The sequence below is a fragment of the Gymnoscopelus microlampas genome, assembly GCF_963454915.1.
Source record: "Gymnoscopelus microlampas genome assembly, chromosome: 18".
NCBI classification, from domain to species: domain Eukaryota; kingdom Metazoa; phylum Chordata; class Actinopteri; order Myctophiformes; family Myctophidae; genus Gymnoscopelus; species Gymnoscopelus microlampas.
The window spans coordinates 19,405,859-19,425,814 of NC_139955.1; the positions used below are offsets into that span (position 1 = coordinate 19,405,859).

Consider the following 19,956-nt stretch of genomic DNA (forward strand, 5'->3'; position numbering starts at 1 on the left):
TTAAACCCATGGCAAATGGGTACATAACTAACGGAGACAGCCAGCTTTGTAGTCCACAATCATCAGCAGAGTCCAGTTCAGTTTAGCCACTCACCAAATTTCAGACACCACTCAAGCCACTCATCACCACATCACCTACACAATAGGCTCTATGCACAGCAGCCATATTGGAAAGAAATTGGGCCTCTTCCTTACTTCCTTCACAGGTCTTTGGCGGCATCATCATAACTATGAAATCTATTCTAAGCTTTCTGATGACACAGCTGAGTGGATGTAGAATAGGGCCCAATATCTACTCATCCTATTGGCAATGTTTACTCTGGTCTTGTAGTCCCCTGGCTGTTACGTAATTCATATCCACCAGAGTTACATTCATATGCCATCACACTCTACTGGTGTATTCATGTCTATGTTTTACATGCAGATTTGAGACTCTTTGAGCCTCTGAGGAGAGTGTGTGTGTGTGTGTGTGTGTGTGTGTGTGTGTGTGTGTGTGTGTGTGTGTGTGTGTGTGTGTGTGTGTGTGTGTGTGTGTGTGTGTGTGTGTGTGTGTGTGTGTGTGTGTGTGTGTGTGTGTGTGTGTGTGTGTGTGCGTGCGTGCGTGCGTGCGTGCGTGCGTGCGTGCGTGCGTGCGTGCGTGCGCGCGTGCGTGTGTGTTTGTTTGTCTCTTTCTGTCTGTGTAGTGTTCATCTGATCAAAACCAGTTTTCCAACAATTTTCAGAGGCATCAAGATAACAAACTGCTGACCTGTGGGTCAATAATGAATAAATAATTTTGTGAGGGAAGACTACTGTACAGTATCTCACCCAGTCACACATGATGAGCGTTATATGAGCAAATTGAATGTGTTTTTGTCATTTATCCACACTGTAATAATACAGTGACTGATGCTCCTCCTGCCCCCCCTCTTCTTCTTCCCTTTCTTTTTTATGGAAATAGCAATAAAACGATGGAATTAGCAAAGAAAACAACAACTAATTTCACCCACTGTTTTACACCTGTAAACCTGTGATGTGACAATAAAGTTTATTCTGGGGGCGATCATTAGATCATCACACCTCTCTCACACAGAGGAAACTTCCTTGAGAAACAGCAGATTCCAATTAGTTTTGAGTGAAGCAGGCAAGGTTATAACAAGTCCCTCTGGGAAACAGTTTTATATTAAGAAAATAAACAGTACAAAACTCAGCTGGTTTAACTAAATCAAACAGCTGCACTACACACTACAAAGTGTGTGTGTGTGTGTGTGTGTGTGTGTGTGTGTGTGTGTGTGTGTGTGTGTGTGTGTGTGTGTGTGTGTGTGTGTGTGTGTGTGTGTGTGTGTTCTATAACCCCGTCTCTCTCCAGAGTTGCCCTCCATTCTCCCCCACAATCCTAAATCCTACTGTATATCCTATAGTCCTAAGAACTAAGTTCCACAAAGCCCAAAAGCCCCCATCTTGACATTTTATAGTCTTCACACACATTACAAGTAGGATTGCTATTCTCGCGTTAGTAAGCTGCCCTAAATGGTCATATTCTATTGTGTAGGCATGTTCCTCTAATACATGTGATTCTCAACCTTTTCTGGATCAGGGCCCACCCATCTGACCACTTAACACAATATTAAGCACATAAGAATTCAGTATGTGCTTTAGCGGCCTCAAAATGCTTACATTCTGGGAAAGGCATGTATTCATTTAGCCTGCTGTTTAGCATCTAATTCCCAGGTTCACATGAGTGTACTGTACTATACACGCGCGTGCGTGCGTGCGTGCGTGCGTGCGTGCGAGCGTGCGTGCGTGCGTGCGTGCGTGTCTTCAGTTCCATGCTGCTGGGCTGAAATAAATCAAGTGTGTCATTTACAGTCTACATACCCAACAGCAATTTCTCAGCCTGACGGTCAGAATCATTCAATAATGAATAATGTATCTGCTGTAATATGGCAACCTGAGGTGAGCCACCCATGGCATTTCTCAATGCTCGCATAATGTCACATGGATAATATTTTTCCACTTTGGGTAATATATTTAATCTGTTATTATCTGTATTGTTACTAAGTTGGAAATGCATGCCCCATCCGGTTATGCAATACCAGTGGTACCCGTTGTCAGAGTAGCCGCTGTACCCGTCGCTGACGCACACAAGTTTGAAGTCAGTTTGTCGGACGGTTCTCGAGATACGTGAACTACAGATGGTGGGACAGACACACAGACAAGCATTTATTGTAATATTATCATAATCATCATCATTATTATTGTTATTTGTAGTATCAGTCGGAGGAGGAGGAGTAGTTGTAGTAAATTGTAACCGTTTCACTCATATTTATGTTCTCTGACCTACTCCATATGATGCTCCACTTTCCATTTATTTCAGCCATATCACTCCTATTTTTGTTTGTGTGTGTGTGTGGGTGCGAGAGGGGAAATGAAGGACACATCCCATCAGCAATGAGATGAGAGGGGAAATGGCAACCGAACAATTCATCCCTAAATTCATCCAGAGAGAGGAGGGGAGAGAGGGAGAGAGGGAGAGAGGGAGAGGGGGAGAGAGAGAGAAAGAGAGAGAAAGAGAGAGAGAGAGAGAGAGAGAGAGAGAGAGAGAGAGAGAGAGAGAGAGGTAAAGGAGGACAGATGGAGTGATGGTAAGACAGACAGAATGGCTTATGAGAGGACCCGAGTGTTGCTGCTGACATCAGAAGGAGAACGGCACAAACACTCCCAAAAACTAATACAAACAACCATGTACAGTTACAGTATGTACACACTGGTTCACGCACGCATGCACAAGGAAATTAGACATTTCAGCTCTGCTGCCCGGCCCAAAACAACCACTTTGTCCTCGATTAACCTGCATTAATCAGGGACAAGTCCCTGTTGTATTTCTTCTAATCTAATCACGAAATAAAGTGAAATAGAAAGTGAAAATGTCGTCTTGATAACGCCATTTTTGGCACTAGTTTGAAATCTGCCTTTACATGCAATGTATTGTAACAAAGAGTCAAAGTACAATACCCACAATCCCTCAGCATTCTACCCAATGTAACGGTTCCAAAAGTCATTTGCTTGATGACATGGACTTCTCTCACTCACAGTCACATTAGGGTGGCAGTAGCTCATGAGATAAACCATTGCCCTTGGTGTCTAATGTTGTGAGTTTGAGTGATGCAGAATAAACATGTTAAGTCCTCCTCGGGCATTGTGCTATTAGAGACTTCCAAGTTTTAATTAATATTTAGATCCAGACAGTTCTGCTAATTGACCCTCCAGTATTTCTCATTTGTCTTCCCCCTATTCCTGTTTTTCACCTTCCTCCCCTTGATCCTTCTTCTTATTCACCTTCTTCTTATTCATCCTCAAAATGAATGAATAATCGCAGCACCTTTAATTTAAATTTGCACCTTGGTCTTTTGTTGGTGACTAAATGGAAATGCTGACAAACGACCAAATACACCTCTCTACTACATTCTGTTCTCACAAAGTCACAAAAGACAAAACCACACAACATTCAACTAAACTTTTTCTTTTCTTTAATGTGAGGTTGTTGATGTGTGCAGTATGTCACGGTTACCATGTAGATTCCAGTAAATCTGTTTTACTGTAATTATAACAGATTGGGTTAAATTTGTTCTCACTTGCCTATTTGCATACCAATTATGACCATCATGTGGTCATGAACTGACATAAAGCAAATGAATTCATGTATTAATCCAATCCAATTTATTAATCCAATATTATCACAAGACAAAACATGTGTGTTACAATACACATACATTTTCTGTATATTTATGGTAATTAATGCATGTATTTACCGATAACATGTGCATGCAACATGTGTGTGTGTTTACTGAATGTATATGTTGTATTTCATGCATTGTGAATCTATGGGGACCATGTGGCTGACTTGTGTGGCACTTCTAATCGTTCTCAGAGAACATAACCTTCCTCATGTTCTCCCTCATCATCAACTCATCTGATCTGTTTGCTGTATACACACAGTATCACCCCACACAGCTCATCATCTTACAACCCAAAGAATATACAGTATGATTCAGCAATATATGAGCAACATTTAAAACATCATTAATGTTTGTTCATCCAAGGTCTGTCTGAGTGAAGCTTTGATCACACACCATGCCTCTCAAGCTCAAACATCTCAAACAAGCACACGGCTTCCTACAGAAAACACTGCTCCTCTGGCACATTTCAGCTGTGTTTTTAATCGTTTCTGTTCATCCCTAGCCCTAACCCTTTTAACTGTGTTGATACACAAATACGAAACTCTACCATATCATTTGTTCTCAGTTCTGGCACTGACGGCCCAGAATACTCCTAGTTTTCTATTCTATTTGTTATGTACTTTAGGTCGATACTAAGTAGTATGCTGGTAATATACACCTGTGTCAATTCTTACTGTGAAAACCACAACATTTAGGTCACCCAAATTTCCTAGGAAAGGAATATTCTTCTCCCATTCAACGTCCTTGCATGTCTAAATTAGTCTGTCAATCTGTCTGCTAGAATAGAAAACCAGCAGTGCTCTAGTACGTAAGGGCACGCACACAATCACACACGCACACGTTAATTCTTACTGTGAAAACCACAACATTTAGGTCACCCAAATTTCCTAGGGAGGGAATATTCCTACAGCATGCCATAGGGTAAATATTCAGCATGCTGCAGCTGAAGAAATATGCACAAATTGCACCATCTCCTGTATGTGTGTCCTACAGCCACAGCTATAATGGCTTGCAGTGCCAACAACCTACAATGTGACATGTCTTCTTTAAACATGGCCCTATATTTATGTAACCCTGTGTATCCTACCCAGCAAGGCGCGCACACACACACACACACACACACACACACACACACACACACACACACACACACACACACACACACACACACACACACACACACACACACACACACACACACACACACACACACACACACACACACACGGGATCACCTAGGGAAGGGAAGGTGTACCAGGAAATCAATAATTATTGCACATGCATGTTCTGTCCTGGAGAAAACAGTACTTGAGTACAATAGTCCTTATCTTCCCAGGAAAGGCATGCAGTGCTGCTGTCTCCAGGCAGAAGATGGCAAATGTCAGTTGAAGGCCACTATGAACAAGGCGACAGTCACTACAATCCTGATCCTGTACTACTGTACTGAACACAGAAAAAACATACAGAGATGTCCTACCTTCTGATAGTTGTGTAAGACAGATAATATCTGTATACATACACTTTAAGAAAAAAAAAGAAGAAAAAAAAAAGTACAATCCTTACAATTACCAGGCAACCACTACCTCTTCCTGAGTCACTTCCGTTCCAGCCCAGATAAAACTGATTACAGTGGCACAGATTTGTACCTGGAAGCACATGGCTAGAAAGATGGACTCAGCTGTTAAATGTCTTGACAGCGAAGAGGAGAGTGACATTAACCTCTTACAGTACACTAGTCTTCATTCTTCCTCTGAATGCTCACCAAACATTTTCACTGTAGATATTCAGACTATAGCAAAAGTTTATCACAAGATAAATAATAATACAATCTAAAAGGAAATCCTCATCAGTCAGTCTCAGTATGAGGAAAATTGTAATTTAATTAACTGTCTAATGTAAATTCTAGGATGCATATTAACTGTCTAATGTAAATTCTAGGATGCATAGACAGACACATGACAAAATCTCTCTCTCTATCCATAATAACCCAATCACCACCAGTCTCTGTTGGTTTAGATCTGAGGCTGCTAATGTTGATATTCTCCTCTCCTCTACATTCAAGTCCCTCCGGAAAGCTCAGAAAGTCAACCCCTCAGTGTCTCTAATTTCAGACACATTAATGAGATTTTTAATTGGTGATCTTTTTGAGGGTGGTTCTATAGCAGCGCTCAGGAGAGCGCTCCAGGGGAGTGATAAGACACTGATCCATCCCCACACTGGGATACTCAACAAGAGTCCTTCAAGAGTCTGACTTGTATCACCTAGGTGTTCCCCAAAAAGTTTTGAAAATAATAAAAAAGAAGATAGATAGACCTCATCAACGCGCTAAATTATTACAATAACAACTGTTCATATACTGTAGCCACTATGCATCAACATGCTCCCGCCCCCACAAGGTGGATGTTCTGATGGGATTTAAAACGTTTAAAACGTAACTAACTACAGAAAGAACAACATACTTTCAATTGGTCTAAAAGTTTAGGACGAGTAATGGCCATATAGGGAAAATTTGAACAACACTATACACTTAACTTTCATCTCAATTCTGTGCGATAACTAACCAATGTAGACGTAAATCTCCCCACAAGCAAAGCACAGCCTGACTGGAACAAGAAAACAACATATTGAACTCTTGGCAGTGCAGTAAGCAGCAGAGAAAAAGCAGTTCTGTGCTGTATGTAATGATAAACAAGCCTTGTGTCCTTGTCATCTGCTTACCTTGGGGAGATGTCACAGCCCTGCTGCATGAATGCTCCCAGGGAGAACCACAGGGAGTTGAAGATGCCAAACTCATTTGTCTGCTCCGGGCTCTGCTGGTTGGGGTTTGCCTGGCCACCCGGTTGGCCTGGCTGGACCCCATTTGAGGCCGAGGGCTGGGTGGGCGACTGTGGATCGGCCCCATCATCATAGTCGTCTGCGTGCCACTCGTACGGACTAAAACGGCTGACCAGGAACAGAACCACGCTGACGCCGATGTAGGCGAACACAATGCACATCCAGATCTCATAGGCCAGTGGGTCCAGGAAGGAGAACACCCCCGGTTTGGACTTGGTGGGTTTCTTAATCATGATGGAGATCCCCAAAGACATGAAGGGTTTGGAGAAGTCGATCACTTCTTCCCGAACCAGAGTGATGGTCAGAGGAGCCACAGCCACATCAGCTTTCTGAGGAAGGGACATGTGCATGTACATATGAACGCACACATGCATGCACAGTCCCCGCACACACACACACACACACACACACACACACACACACACACACACACACACACACACACACACACACACACACACACACACACACACACACACACACACACACACACACACACACACACACACACACACACACACACACACACACACACACACACGAAGAAGAGAAAGAACAATGTGTTAACAATGAAAGACCGTCATCTTTTCATCATGGCTGTCTCTGTCCTGGGAGGATGGATGAGAGCGAGGGAACATGAAATGAAATGTGAGGTAATAGAAAGTGCATCTAAAACAAAGGTTTTAAATATTATTATGCACAGCTACAGTAGGTGGGTAAGTGGGCTCACTCACCCCATACACCAGTTCTCCCACCATGCCGTTCCACATCTTGGTTTCTGCGTCTCTGGCTCCGTACTTGCCATCAGAGACAACCTTCAGTTTGTAGTGGTAGCCCACATGCTTGGCTATCTCTGCGGCCAGCTCCACAATGTAGCCCTCGTACTTATCGTTCCCCCCCATCTGCTCATGGTTTTTCTTCAACATCACATATGGGGACTCCTACAACAGGGAGGGATGAGAATAGGTGTGAATTATCTCCTATATCGCCAAGCTTTTGTGCACATCACTGAGCAGCTGACCTGGAGAATGCATACGCAGTCTGTGGCAAAGAAGGCGAGGAAACTGCCTCAGGCAGTAAACGAAATTCAAGGTGTCACAGAAAGTCCTGAAGTCTTTCTACTCTGCTACCAGCCAGAGTATCCTGACGGGGGGGCATCAATGTATGGTATGGAAATAGCCATTCCCGAGATATGCAAGTTCTACATAAGTTGAAGGATTCAGCTGAGTGTACCACTGAAGGACATTTACGTCAGTAGATGCTTGAGTAGAGCTAAAAGAATTATGTGGACTGGGAAGCCTTTGAATTGTCTCAATCCCCGGGACTGAAGGCTCAAGAAGAGTTTTTTCCCCCGGCGGCTGTCAGAGCCCTGAACAAGGACATATACAATATACAAAAGAATAAGAGCAAAAAAGGAATACAATCAATCAAATCAATACTGCACAGTACACACAAATACATCTGGATACAAGTACATTCTATAAATCCAGACAGTAAACTAACCCCCCCCCTCCCCCCACTACAGCTAAAGACATTTCCCATGAGGCTTCATCTTATTCCTTATTTTTTTAATTGCCTTACATTATCTTATTCTTCTTTCTTTTTTTCATGGCATATCCAGTATTATTGCTGATGTTGTGTTGCTTTTAGCACAGTCTTGTGTATCTTGCATAAGTAGCATTTCAATCAGATTCAGATCATTGAAACACTACTCTAGTGAAGCTCTTTTAACAGCCCTGGAGAGATTGCAATTGTCCAATGTACTTAATTGCGCATCGGCCTAAGAGGCCTGGTCTTGTTTTAAATCTGACTTCTTGTCGGTGGTAGACAGCCTGGTATCCATGAAAGTGGTCAGGCCGCGGTCAGAACCGATGAACGCGGACTTGCGGATGAACACGGACTTGCGTTTGAATGCGGACTCATGAATGCAATCAAACTCAGAAACCATAGCTACTCTGAGCTTCGAAAAAGCATTTTATGTTGGCTAAAATCCAGAGAGTTCATTAGTTACTGTACAGAGTGTACATGGACACAACACTCTAAATTTTACACTCAGGATATTACTATCTGTCCTGTGTAACACATTGTTTTCCCCTCCATATACATAACATTACTGCACAGTACTTGAGCTGATACATTAATATGCTATATCTCTTGAAAGGTATTAGCCTTGGACATAATATAGGAGTAACCAGTGTGAGCAGCAGCAGGGCAAAGTTCTGATGTAATAAATTCAGAGACAGATAAAGTGTAATTACATAGTTAGGTTGCATGAACTTAACTAAGCATGAACTTAATACGGCATTATACATTTGTTTGATGCATAATTTCACCAAGGCACAAAGATCACGACTTGCGTTTATCCCCTATTTAAGCAGCTGAAGCTTTTCACAAAACAAGAAAAAAGGAAGAAAGAGTGATGATATTCAATACACACATGCATGTGCACACACAAAGACACACCAACGCGCGCGCGCGCACACGCACACACACACACACACACACACACACACACACACACACACACACACACACACACACACACACACACACACACACACACACACACGTACATGCAAATTGATTGGACATCCTGAGAAGATCACAGCTGACATGACACCTGGGGCCTTTTCCTCTCCCTCTCTCCCTCTCTCCCCCTCTCTCTCTCCCTCTCTCTCTCTCCCTCTCTCTCTCTCTCTCAGAATATTTCGATGTTCCAACAGTCAACAGATAAATCAAAGGCAAGCAGCCAAGAAGTGAATAGTGCATTGGAAGTGGGATTGAAGCAGGTCAGTTTTGAATTGTCCACCATCGAACCACGGAGGCCCCAGTTCCCTCAGGTCGTTACAATTGGCAGAGTTACATAAAGCTAAGACTACAGTGAGCACAGCAAATCCTACTTCCATATTTCATGATGGTGTTAAGATGAGCAGCCCTCCTGTGGGTTACGGTTGAGAGGAAGGTAATCATGGTTACACACAGCTGCTATGGGTCACCTGCTGGCAGAGAAAATGACCCCAGGTACACAGCGGAGAGAAAGGTCACACACACACACACACACACACACACACACACACACACACACACACACACACACACACACACACACACACACACACACACACACACACACACACACACACACACACACACACACACACACACACACACACACACACACACAGTGATATAATGATGTCAGGAGACGTGGGGGAAACAAAAGCTCTCTGCTCACCAATACATCACATGGAAACGAGATGGACCAAATGCAGAGGCATTATTGACACTTACAGAATCATTGTAGCCTTTTTATTTTTTTTATCCCATAATTTTGTAACCCATTTTTCACCCAGTGCTAATGCCTAAGCTTGTAATCCTGGGCACTACTCTCCCTTTGCCAGCCTGGGGAGAGCCCCGAACTGAGCTCAAGCTTCCCTACAACGCATGAGGAGTGAGCAGCCCGCTTCTTATCGCCTGACAGGGGGGAGTTTCCCCGGGAGGACATAGCGAGTGGAAGGAACACGTTATTCCAACCAGTTCCTTTCCCCTCCATCAGACGCCCCGGCTGACCAGGGGGAGGCAGCAGAGACAAGGATTACTGCATGTTTTTTGTGAGGGTACCTAGTACGCCTGATTATGGATCCCACCAACGCTCCAGGATTTAGACCCGCCTTACCTGTCTGATTGGCTCCCTGGCAGGCATAGTTTTACTGAGGTTAGGGTTAGGGTTAAGGTTAGGTTTAGGCATAGTCTTACTGAGGTTAGGGTTAGGGTTAGGGTTAGGTTTAGGCATAGTTTTACTGAGGTTAGGGTTAGGGTTAAGGTTAGGTATAGGCATAGTAGCAAAAACGAGAACTGTCAATCACAGCGACTACTGACCAATCACAGCAGGTTTGCCAGGACCTGGCGTGGGATTCATAATAACGCACCTAGTACTACCCTAGGGGACGCGGGGAGAACATGCAAACTCCACACAGAAAGGCCCTTTCGCCAACCCCACCTAGGGTATGGGCACTGATGACGCGGAGGAGAGAACACGCCCCCAGCGCCCACAGCGTCCCCGGCGGGAATCGAACCCAGGACCTTCTAGCTGTGAGGCAGAATCATTGTAGCCTAATATCTCTGTGATATCTTGACATATCAACTTAACAATCACATGCTCATTCTCTTAGATTCGTTTTTAACTTGCATATTAAAGCATAACAGAGACAGCACATTATGTGCGCCCTCAGAGCCCCAATTGATGATGACTTTACTGTAGCTACAGACACATGTAAAGAAAGCCAGGAGCCTATGAACAACATTCTTACGTGATGAGAGGTATTTGATCATATCTTAATAGATATTAGCAATAAAGTGTACTGTAGGCAGGGGTACTAGACATAAATGCATCTCTTTTTCTCTCCCTCTCTCTCTCTTCACCATGCACTCAGCTAAGCTATCTTGTGTCTTTGGAGACACACAACATTAGTTTTTTTGTGGCATGGCAAATTGGCTGATGGCAATGGACACTCGCCCTATGCAATATATGGATAATAAGACTCAGATTAATTCATACTTTTTTCAACCTCATTGCTGAGTCTCTTAAAAATGTAATTTAACATGATGAATTTGAGTGTTCTGTTCTGTTACGGTCCCAGCCTAGGGGTAGATAGATAGATAGGGTACTTTACTGGCAGTTTAAATAAATCCCAACAATGTCATTCATTAGGAAAACACCAACGTGGACTATACACAAAAAAGCTGTAGCTTGTTTCCATTGTGCTCCACAATGGGGAAAGGGGAATTGAGGTGCAACGTTACTCCTCTCTCTTGAACTCCTAAAACCACCAGCAACTAAAGTTAAAAGCGAAAGTGAACCAAAACAAATGCTACCCACCCCTCCCATAACGTGGCTGTTAACTCATTCAACAACTTTTTTGATTTGTGGAAAATGTCAGAAGATCAATCTGAACATGACTTGACTCACCCGCAAAAAACAAATACTGAAACATGATCTTATTGTAATGTACACATTGGGTGATCTTACAATGTCTGCCTAATGACACATTCCAAGAAAACTCAACCTTATACTGTAGCTCTGCTCCATGGCCTGGTTTTAGTGAAATTCCTTGGTGGTGCTGGGTGCTAGACTGAGCTCATTCAACCATGCTCCTCCATATCGCCTCCTAACCCAGTCTTAGCTGTGTCCGCCAGCCAGAACAGCAGGGTTTGCAAAGAGGCACGCCATAGAAATCCCTTACCCCATTAACCTGCGCAGTGGAGGTCTGCTGCCCATCTACTGCCAAGCCGTACACAGCTACTGTATGTGGCTGTTCTATAATAACACTGCAGTTGTGATGCAAGCCTAAAAGATATTGCAGTGCATCGCATCAGTGTCAGCCTAGTAATGTTTTCAAAAACACGACGTGATTTTAACCATTGAACCATATTCTGGGCATGGCAAACATTCTGAAAAAATTAAGCAAACATTCGGCAAAAATAGTAGATCTACAAGCTCACGTGATGCAATGAGGCGTATTGTGAGCATGTAGCTTGGCTATTTTCAGCAAAGAGATTTGGTGGAGGGGAGAAAATTAGGGGAACAAGGCTATACCCCGGGGGGACCCCGGTCAAAAAAAATATATAGGGTTTATAAGTATTAACATCCAAAGTTCCCAAGGACTCTGCATGACAGGGTTGTCCCTGAGCCAAACTTACACCTGACTGCATACCATACATGTGGTACTGTATTCTTCCATCTAATGACATGAATCTGAGATAGCTTAACGTGGATGCTGAGTGTTGCCTTCCACCTGCAACCACCTACTAGCACATGACCAGATACCGTAATCATCATTACCCTACAGTACACAAGAACTCAGAACTTCACGATTGCAAGGCACTGAACCCCCAACTGCTCCAGTGGAGCTGCTCAGTGGCCAACAGCATAAGACTGTGATTGTACCGGGCAGCTCCCAGGTTTTAATGTGTGTGTGTCTGTGTGAGTGTGAAGCAGGGTGTTCCTGAAAAACATAATTCGTTCTCAGTGAACCTCCCCTGGGTAAAAAAAAAGGAATCAGAATAGTCTTTACACATTGACTGCCTGAGATTAAAACGCAGCAAAACAACATTCCTTCTCACAGCACCAAAGGATCATTCCTAAGTTTTGTTAGAGCGCCCTCTTGTGGAATAAAAAAAGAAGAAAAGACGTACGTTTACGTCCTTGGCAGGCACACGCACACGCACACGCACACGCACACACACACGCACATGCACACGCAGAGACTCACCAGGATAGTGGTGACAATGTAGGTCTTGTTCTGGAGGCCAGATGTTTCATTGCTGCCTCTCACGAAGGCCGCTGTGCTCACATACTTCTCATCTTCATTCCAGTAGCCCACCTACAACAAACAGGACACGTTAAAGTAGGGGGAACAATAAACAAACAAACAAACAAACAAACAAACAAACATATACATAGTACAACAATGATTCATCTCCAACTCTTTAAGATTGGACACTTTCCCCACCCAGATGATCCAAGCCAATTCAAGGAATTGATACGGTGACCTTCTTGTGACCCCAAGTCTGTTTCTGTCACCTCACAGCCCAGACAGCAGACTCACCTTCTTGGGTCCAGAGGGGGCCAGTTCCATAACGCTGACAGTGTAGTTGATTCTGCGGCCTTTCTCATTGAACTGGATGTGACCCGTCAGCCCGTCGATGCGGACCTGTGAAGGTCAAACACATGGCATCAGAGCGGAAAGAGGAGGAACTCATCTCATCATGCATGAGATTAATGTTCCATCAACCAGCAGCAGAACATTTATGTGTCAACTGTTTACATTGCCATTGCGTGTTTAGCTTGGGTTGAATGCGTTTGCATAGTGTTCATTTATTTGTGAATGTGCTACAGTACATGTGTGCCTACGGAGGTTAATGACATACACACAGTGTGTGTGTGTGTGTGTGTGTGTGTGTGTGTGTGTGTGTGTGTGTGTGTGTGTGTGTGTGTGTGTGTGTACACACACTGCAGTATTTTTCTTGGCTGTGTGAGGGAGTTAATTGAGCAAGAGCAGCCTCAATCTCCAGTCCACCCTCAGGCAGATGGTTACATTGACCAGACCTTTGCACAGCCATTCCACAGACAGAGCCTCAGGCCACACACACACGCACGCACGCGCACACACACGCGCACGCTGCACACTCTTTGGGATGCACTGATGCATTCCGAACAACAAGTGAAACTCTACTCTATACAGTGTGAAAACGTTAGGTGTGTGCTGTGCGCAAGTACGTTTCCATATGCATGTGAAATGTTGGGGAGAGTGCCTCGCTATTCCATTGAGTAGTGTGGCTGGTACAACCATTACATTAGTGAACTCAATTGTTGATGCCATATCCCATGATGCTCAGGGGTGTGTTTACTAGCAGTGATGTCACATTCGATACTGGTCTGCAGGGACTTAATGTGAACTTTATGCGACAGAACGAGACCTCATTTGTTCAGCCAGCCCTGGTTCAGGAACTGTTAGTCAATGTGCCACTCAAACACTTGCATGAATGCACGCATGGATTTATGTATTTGCATGTGTTTATGTGTGTATGTGTGCGTGCTTGCGTGTGTGTGTGTGCGTGCTTGCGTATGTGTGTGCGTGCACATGTGTGTGTGTGTTTGTGTGTGATTTAGCCTGTATGTGTCAACATGCACACATAGACATGTTGTTGTGTGTGTGCTTCTGTGCATGTGGTGGCCACTTGGTGTCTATGCACTGTACACGGTGTGTGCATGTATCTATGTCTGTGTGCATGTGACACTTTGTTTCGCAGTGTCTGCATGTAGTCGTGTGTGTGCGTGTGTGTGTGTGTGTGTGTGTGTGTGTGTGTGTGTGTGTGTGTGTGTGTGTGTGTGTGTGTGTGTGTGTGTGTGTGTGTGTGTGTGTGTGTGTGTGTGTGTGTGTGTGTGTGTGTGTGTGTGTGGTGACCTGCTGTAGTGCTCTCTGGATGTCGATGCCTTGTCCCCAGGGAGCGGGTGGGTTGGCCAGACATTCTCCGGCGTTGCCCCTACGGGAGATATCTATTCTCTGTCTCCTCAGGTTCTGGAACGCCGTCGACATGACTTTCACCCCGTCGTAGGTCAGAGCACCTGTGTACTGCAGAGACACAACAGCTAATAACACTTTATATCAGATACAATTATCTCAGGTCCCATACACAATCTATATTTTCCATATGCACGTTAACTAATGCACTGCCATTCACTAAATAGCTCAAAAAGCCCGGACTGCCAGCGATTTTGCGATTTTCTTAGCTTTTCAAGTAGTCACAGAATATCTAGATCCCCTGATGGTTGCTAATCACGGAGGGTTTCACAAAAAATTCAGCGCCAGCTCCCGCTCGCTTGTCATACGCCGTTGAAAATAGCATGTCTTGCCAAAAATACATAGTAAAACACAGGAGCGAGATACAGAATATTTCCCAAATACTTTAACCAGGAAGTGAATGGAGCAGTAAAATCTTTGGATCACGTTATCTCCTGGTTCTGTGTGCAAAATGTCAAAATATGTCATTGGCAGTGAGGGCTTTCGATTTACAGCCGTCAAAAGACGTCATTGGCAGTGAATGAGTTAATTCTTGAGTGCTTGTAATCAAGCTGATTAACACACTGTAAAACTAGTTTGCTACTATTCAGTTCATGTGTTCACCATTTTGAAACTGGGCAGCTGGTGGTATTACTGCATTCACCATTGTTAATACTCTGCCATATTCAATTGTCTGTATTCAATTACTTGTACATTTTTGTTTAGACATGTCATTCTAGCATTTTAAATTGTCAAGGGTGTCCATCAAAGCATGCTTGCTTGTAGATCTGTTATTTTTGGCAAGTGACACCTCCTGCTATGGAGTATGAATTAAGCAGTAGAAAGATGTAAACCTGACACAGATAGGGGGATTAAATACCTTCAGGCTTCTCTTGGGCACTTTGGCATCTTTGTGGTCAAAGTCCATCCACTGCTGGACCACACGGCTGACCTCTGGCGCCGAGTTGTTGACCAGCTGGAAGCCTGTTATGTTTGCTCCGCCTTTCCTTAGGTCTGTCAAATCAATATCCAGGAAACCCTGAAGCACACAGACAAGATATTATGAAGAGATAGATACACAATGTGAGCAACCATTCTGTAAAGGCTGTTTTCTGACCTCCATATGCTGTAGACCAGGGGTCTTCAACATGGGTTCCGTGACCCCTAGGGGATCCTCAGAGTTACCACAGGGGGACCGTCAAATCTTTGTGTGATAGGACGTTTTTTTTTAACCACTTCAACCCACCACTTTTTTTTGCGCGGCTATTTTTGCCAAAAAAAATCATCAGGTTTGTGCATGTCTGTTCTCGCCAATCCCGGTCAAACCGGGACGTCTGGTCACCCTATATAAAATGTATTTCTACGCATGCGGAGAGGGGCATAACTACCGAGAACTAGAAAAAGTGCTCCTCGGAGCACTGCCAGACCCCTAGTGGTTGAAATCTGAATGGCCGGACTTCGCATGACGTCTGTGCAGAGGAAAAGAGGGACAGACCGACCGACCGACAAAGCCTCCTGTAGGCCGACCCCCTGGGTCTGGCAAAAATGTTCCCGATGTTAAGCTGTGTATTTGTGTGTATGTTTGAAACCACAGCCATAGCCTGCATTGTAAACAATGCACCCTCCATCCTGGAATCCCACAGCAGCAGCGTTTGACCATAGTGTTATAATGTTATTGAATGTTGCTGATTTCATGTAGTTCATATTGATTATATGATATGAATGGGACTTTGTCCTAGTCTATGGTCGTTAACGATGATTGCTGAACTAGTGGGATTTAGCGAACGGTCCACTGGAAACACCTGCCGATCAATTAACCCTGGCACTGCTTCCATGAGTCACTCCCCCATGATACGAGTACACCCACAGCAGTCTTAATTGAGTGCTAATGAACAGCTTATAAGTGGGAAAAGTGAAGAATCAGCTTTCTCACTCCCTGCATATGCCCACAGTCAATGCCTGTGTGCAATTTTAAATCTATTTGTCATCCCACTCAGGAGAAAAATGGATGAGGGCCTTTCACTACAGCAGTCTTAATTGAGTGAGAGTTCACAAAACTGACAGAGGTTTCCTAATTGTATAGTAGCAGCATAGTAGAATTATAGTAGGATATTACCTATGTTTTCCTTCCTGTATTTTCTTTATTAATCCGATTATTCTGTTACTTTGGCAATATTGTCTTGATACATTCATGGCAAAAAAGCATAGTGATTTGTGTATTGTAACAGCAGTGTTCCATACTGTCTGCTACATTACATTCTAAAACCTTTTAGCTGTGACCGTAAGAGTGTAGGGTCAAACATATAATGAAAACGACGTATCCCTCTCCTTGGCTAAGGGGGGTTATTCTACAGAGGTGTCACTTCCATCTTTCTTGAGAGCGAGAGGGGTGAGAATGAGAACTACATTTCACGTTATTCTAGAGTCTCATTTCCCTGAGGGAGAGAGGGGTGAGAATGGATGGAAATATTCGATCTGAACCTCATAGACTTCAGTTATTTTACTCTGTTCACCAGGAACAATGGAGGGCTGGTGGAAGGTCCTGGAAGGAGAATCGAGTGATTTACTGTTAAAGGGTAAGACCACTTTGGTAGAGGTTTGGGTTGTGTAGTTACCTTGCCATGATGTAACTCCAAAGGTGGACAAGAAATCAAAAATAATTGCTCCATTGATTAGAAATTGATAATTCAAAATATGCTCCTCATTGACTTACATTGTACAGTAAAACAGCTCTCAAAGTCACTATTTTAACCCATAAATGAACCCAAACATAGCTGATTCATACAATATAGAACATCACCAAACCCAGTACTGTTTGTTTTTTTAATAAAAATGTCAACTTCCTGTTGATTTTACTATTTGAAGATCCGGATCCGGATCCGCCGTTCCAGTCCAGGTTTTCTTTCTAATAAAAATAGCTAAATCAACAGGAAGTTGACATTTTTATTTAAAAAAAAAATAGTACTGGGTTTGGTGATGCTCTATATTGTCTGAATCGACTTTGTTTACATTCGTTTACGTGCTAAAAGAGTGACTTTGAGGGGGGGGGTGGAAGAGAGAGGAAGAGAGAGAGAGAGAGAGAGAGAGAGAGAGAGAGAGAGAGAGAGGGAGGTCGTCTTTCAGCATGGGGAGAAGAATGATAGAGAAGGAAGGAGAGAGGAAGGGAGGGGAAGTCAAAAGATGTTTAGGAGAAAACTGTCAGAGAGAGAGAGAGAAAGAGAGAGAGAGAGAGAGAGAGAGAGAGAAATGTAAACATTAAATTACGTCCTCCCTTCAAACATCCTGAAATCAGTTAGCCGTCTGAACAACGTTTGTTGATACAACATCTATCAGTAGGGCTTGTAATTTATCCAAAGTGCTTTACAATGTGCGTTACATTGATCCGTTCACACACAGAGACAGCAGAGGCAACCATTCAAGACACCAACCGACCGCTCATCGGGAGCACTTAAGGGTTCAGTGGGAGGGGCCAGGGAGCAAACCGGAACCTTCTTAATTTCCAAACAACTGCTCTACCTCTAGAGCCACTGCTACTCTCACTTACTTGCACAGTTCCCATATAATATTTCCACATTAAAACACAACGTCAATCAGCCTTGTAGCCACGACGTTGGTTGACAAATTGTATGGTGAATAGCCTTGGATCAAAACTATCATAGATGTATTTTATCGAGTCAGACATTTGCGTATGTATCTATGATAGTGTTGGTCTCTTGGTCCATATAGTCACTGGACATCTGCCCGCAAAGCCTGTACTTCTCTGTACATACTATTAGGGATATCTGAGAACTAGCATAAAGTATCTGAATTCCATCAAAAAAGAAGAGGTTTGAGAAGTGTTGAAACACAATCACCATGTATTCAGGTTCCATACACCAAAGTATATAGACCAGCCCCTCCATACAGTTTCCTACTCTCTCTAATACAATTTGAGAGGCACATAACATTTTAAGCCATGGGTGTTAAAACTCCATTCCAAACCTGTGTGCACAGTATTAGTCCATCGTTTTCAATAAATATGTGGGGCACATCAGGTGAAAGCCGGTATTACACTTGGTATGAACAGGATCTAAACGGAGGAATAAAATGGCGCTCAGGCACAGACGGGATTAAAACACATAAAATACGGACCAATACAGTGCACAAAGGTTCTGAGTGGCGAGTTAACAGACTTCACTTTCCACAATCTTATATCAATCATTGTACTATGACATATAGAGGCAGGCGGATGTCGGGGAAAACAGAAAAAACAACAACCAAAGGACACAAATTAAACCACGCGCATCCTTACCTCCCTTACCTCCCCTGCCCCCAACCTTCATTCACCCCCCTCTCCTCAGTCTGTCTATTGTACCAGTGCGTGTGCTGCCAGGTGTCTGTATTTCTCAGCTGAGTCTTTTTTTGTCTCTGCTCCATGTGCCAGTTAATGCAGTGCAGTGAGCTGGACAGGTTACTATAGAAACCGGTCCTTCCTGATTCTCAGAAGTAAAGGAAACATTCCATGAAGCCCTGATTCGCTTATGTCTCTGATCTCCCTCGATCTCTCACTCACACGCATGGATGCACGCACACGCACACGCACACACACACACACACACACACACACACACACACGAGGTTTACAAAAAGAGAAAATCAATCGGGGAAAAGTCATTGTCGCACAGGCCTTTTAATGTTTAATGGAGCCATTACACATTATTGTGGCTGTTTTGGTTATTAGCCTTTATTGCTGTCCAAGCTTCATCATTTAAAATGTAATCAAGAAAACTGGGCAGACAAGAGGGTGATCTAAAATCTGCAGCAGTGAAAAATCGTCGGGACTGACAGCTGCATATTAATGCTACTATTATTGTGGCTTTTCTTCATATCAATTTACCCTTCATTTGGCTATTTTAGTGAGGCTAAATGCTGCTAGAGCTGCCAAAATACCACGTGACATGATGGGAAAATGGCAGCGAACAAAGAGAGCTATTGCATATTAGTGTCTGACCTTTATGTGTCTGTCTGCCTCACTGCAGCTCTGGACTCCTTTCTATAGACAAGCTTCTGTCTCCTCTCACATATAATCAGACTCACCTGTTCTGTTCACAGTGTGTGTGTGTGTGTGTGTGTGTGTGTGTGTGTGTGTGTGTGTGTGTGTGTGTGTGTGTGTGTGTGTGTGTGTGTGTGTGTGTGTGTGTGTGTGTGTGTGTGTGTGTGTGTGTGTGTGTGTGTGTGTGTGTGTGTGCGTGCATGTGTGCGTGAGGGTGTATTGGGGAGGGTATTTAAGAGATAAAACTAAGCAGCTTGGGACAACATTAATACATGCAGGACAGGTGATTTGGTAAGTGCGCTATAAA

The 19,956-nt window shown here is 43.6% G+C and overlaps 1 protein-coding gene across 1 annotated transcript in view; it reads right to left on the bottom strand.

Moving 5' to 3' along the window:
- LOC311033532 (glutamate receptor 1-like) overlaps positions 1-19,956 on the bottom strand; it is a gene marked incomplete at its 5' end in the record, with an annotated part of 77,270 nt that overhangs the window by 23,325 nt on the left and 33,989 nt on the right. Inside the window, 6 exons of the mRNA XM_084041085.1 lie at positions 6,438-6,883; positions 7,289-7,495; positions 12,827-12,937; positions 13,163-13,267; positions 14,522-14,689; positions 15,498-15,656. Of these exons, the coding sequence (XP_083897211.1) occupies positions 6,438-6,883; positions 7,289-7,495; positions 12,827-12,937; positions 13,163-13,267; positions 14,522-14,689; positions 15,498-15,656 (1,196 nt within the window). The remainder of the gene's footprint in view (positions 1-6,437; positions 6,884-7,288; positions 7,496-12,826; positions 12,938-13,162; positions 13,268-14,521; positions 14,690-15,497; positions 15,657-19,956) is intronic.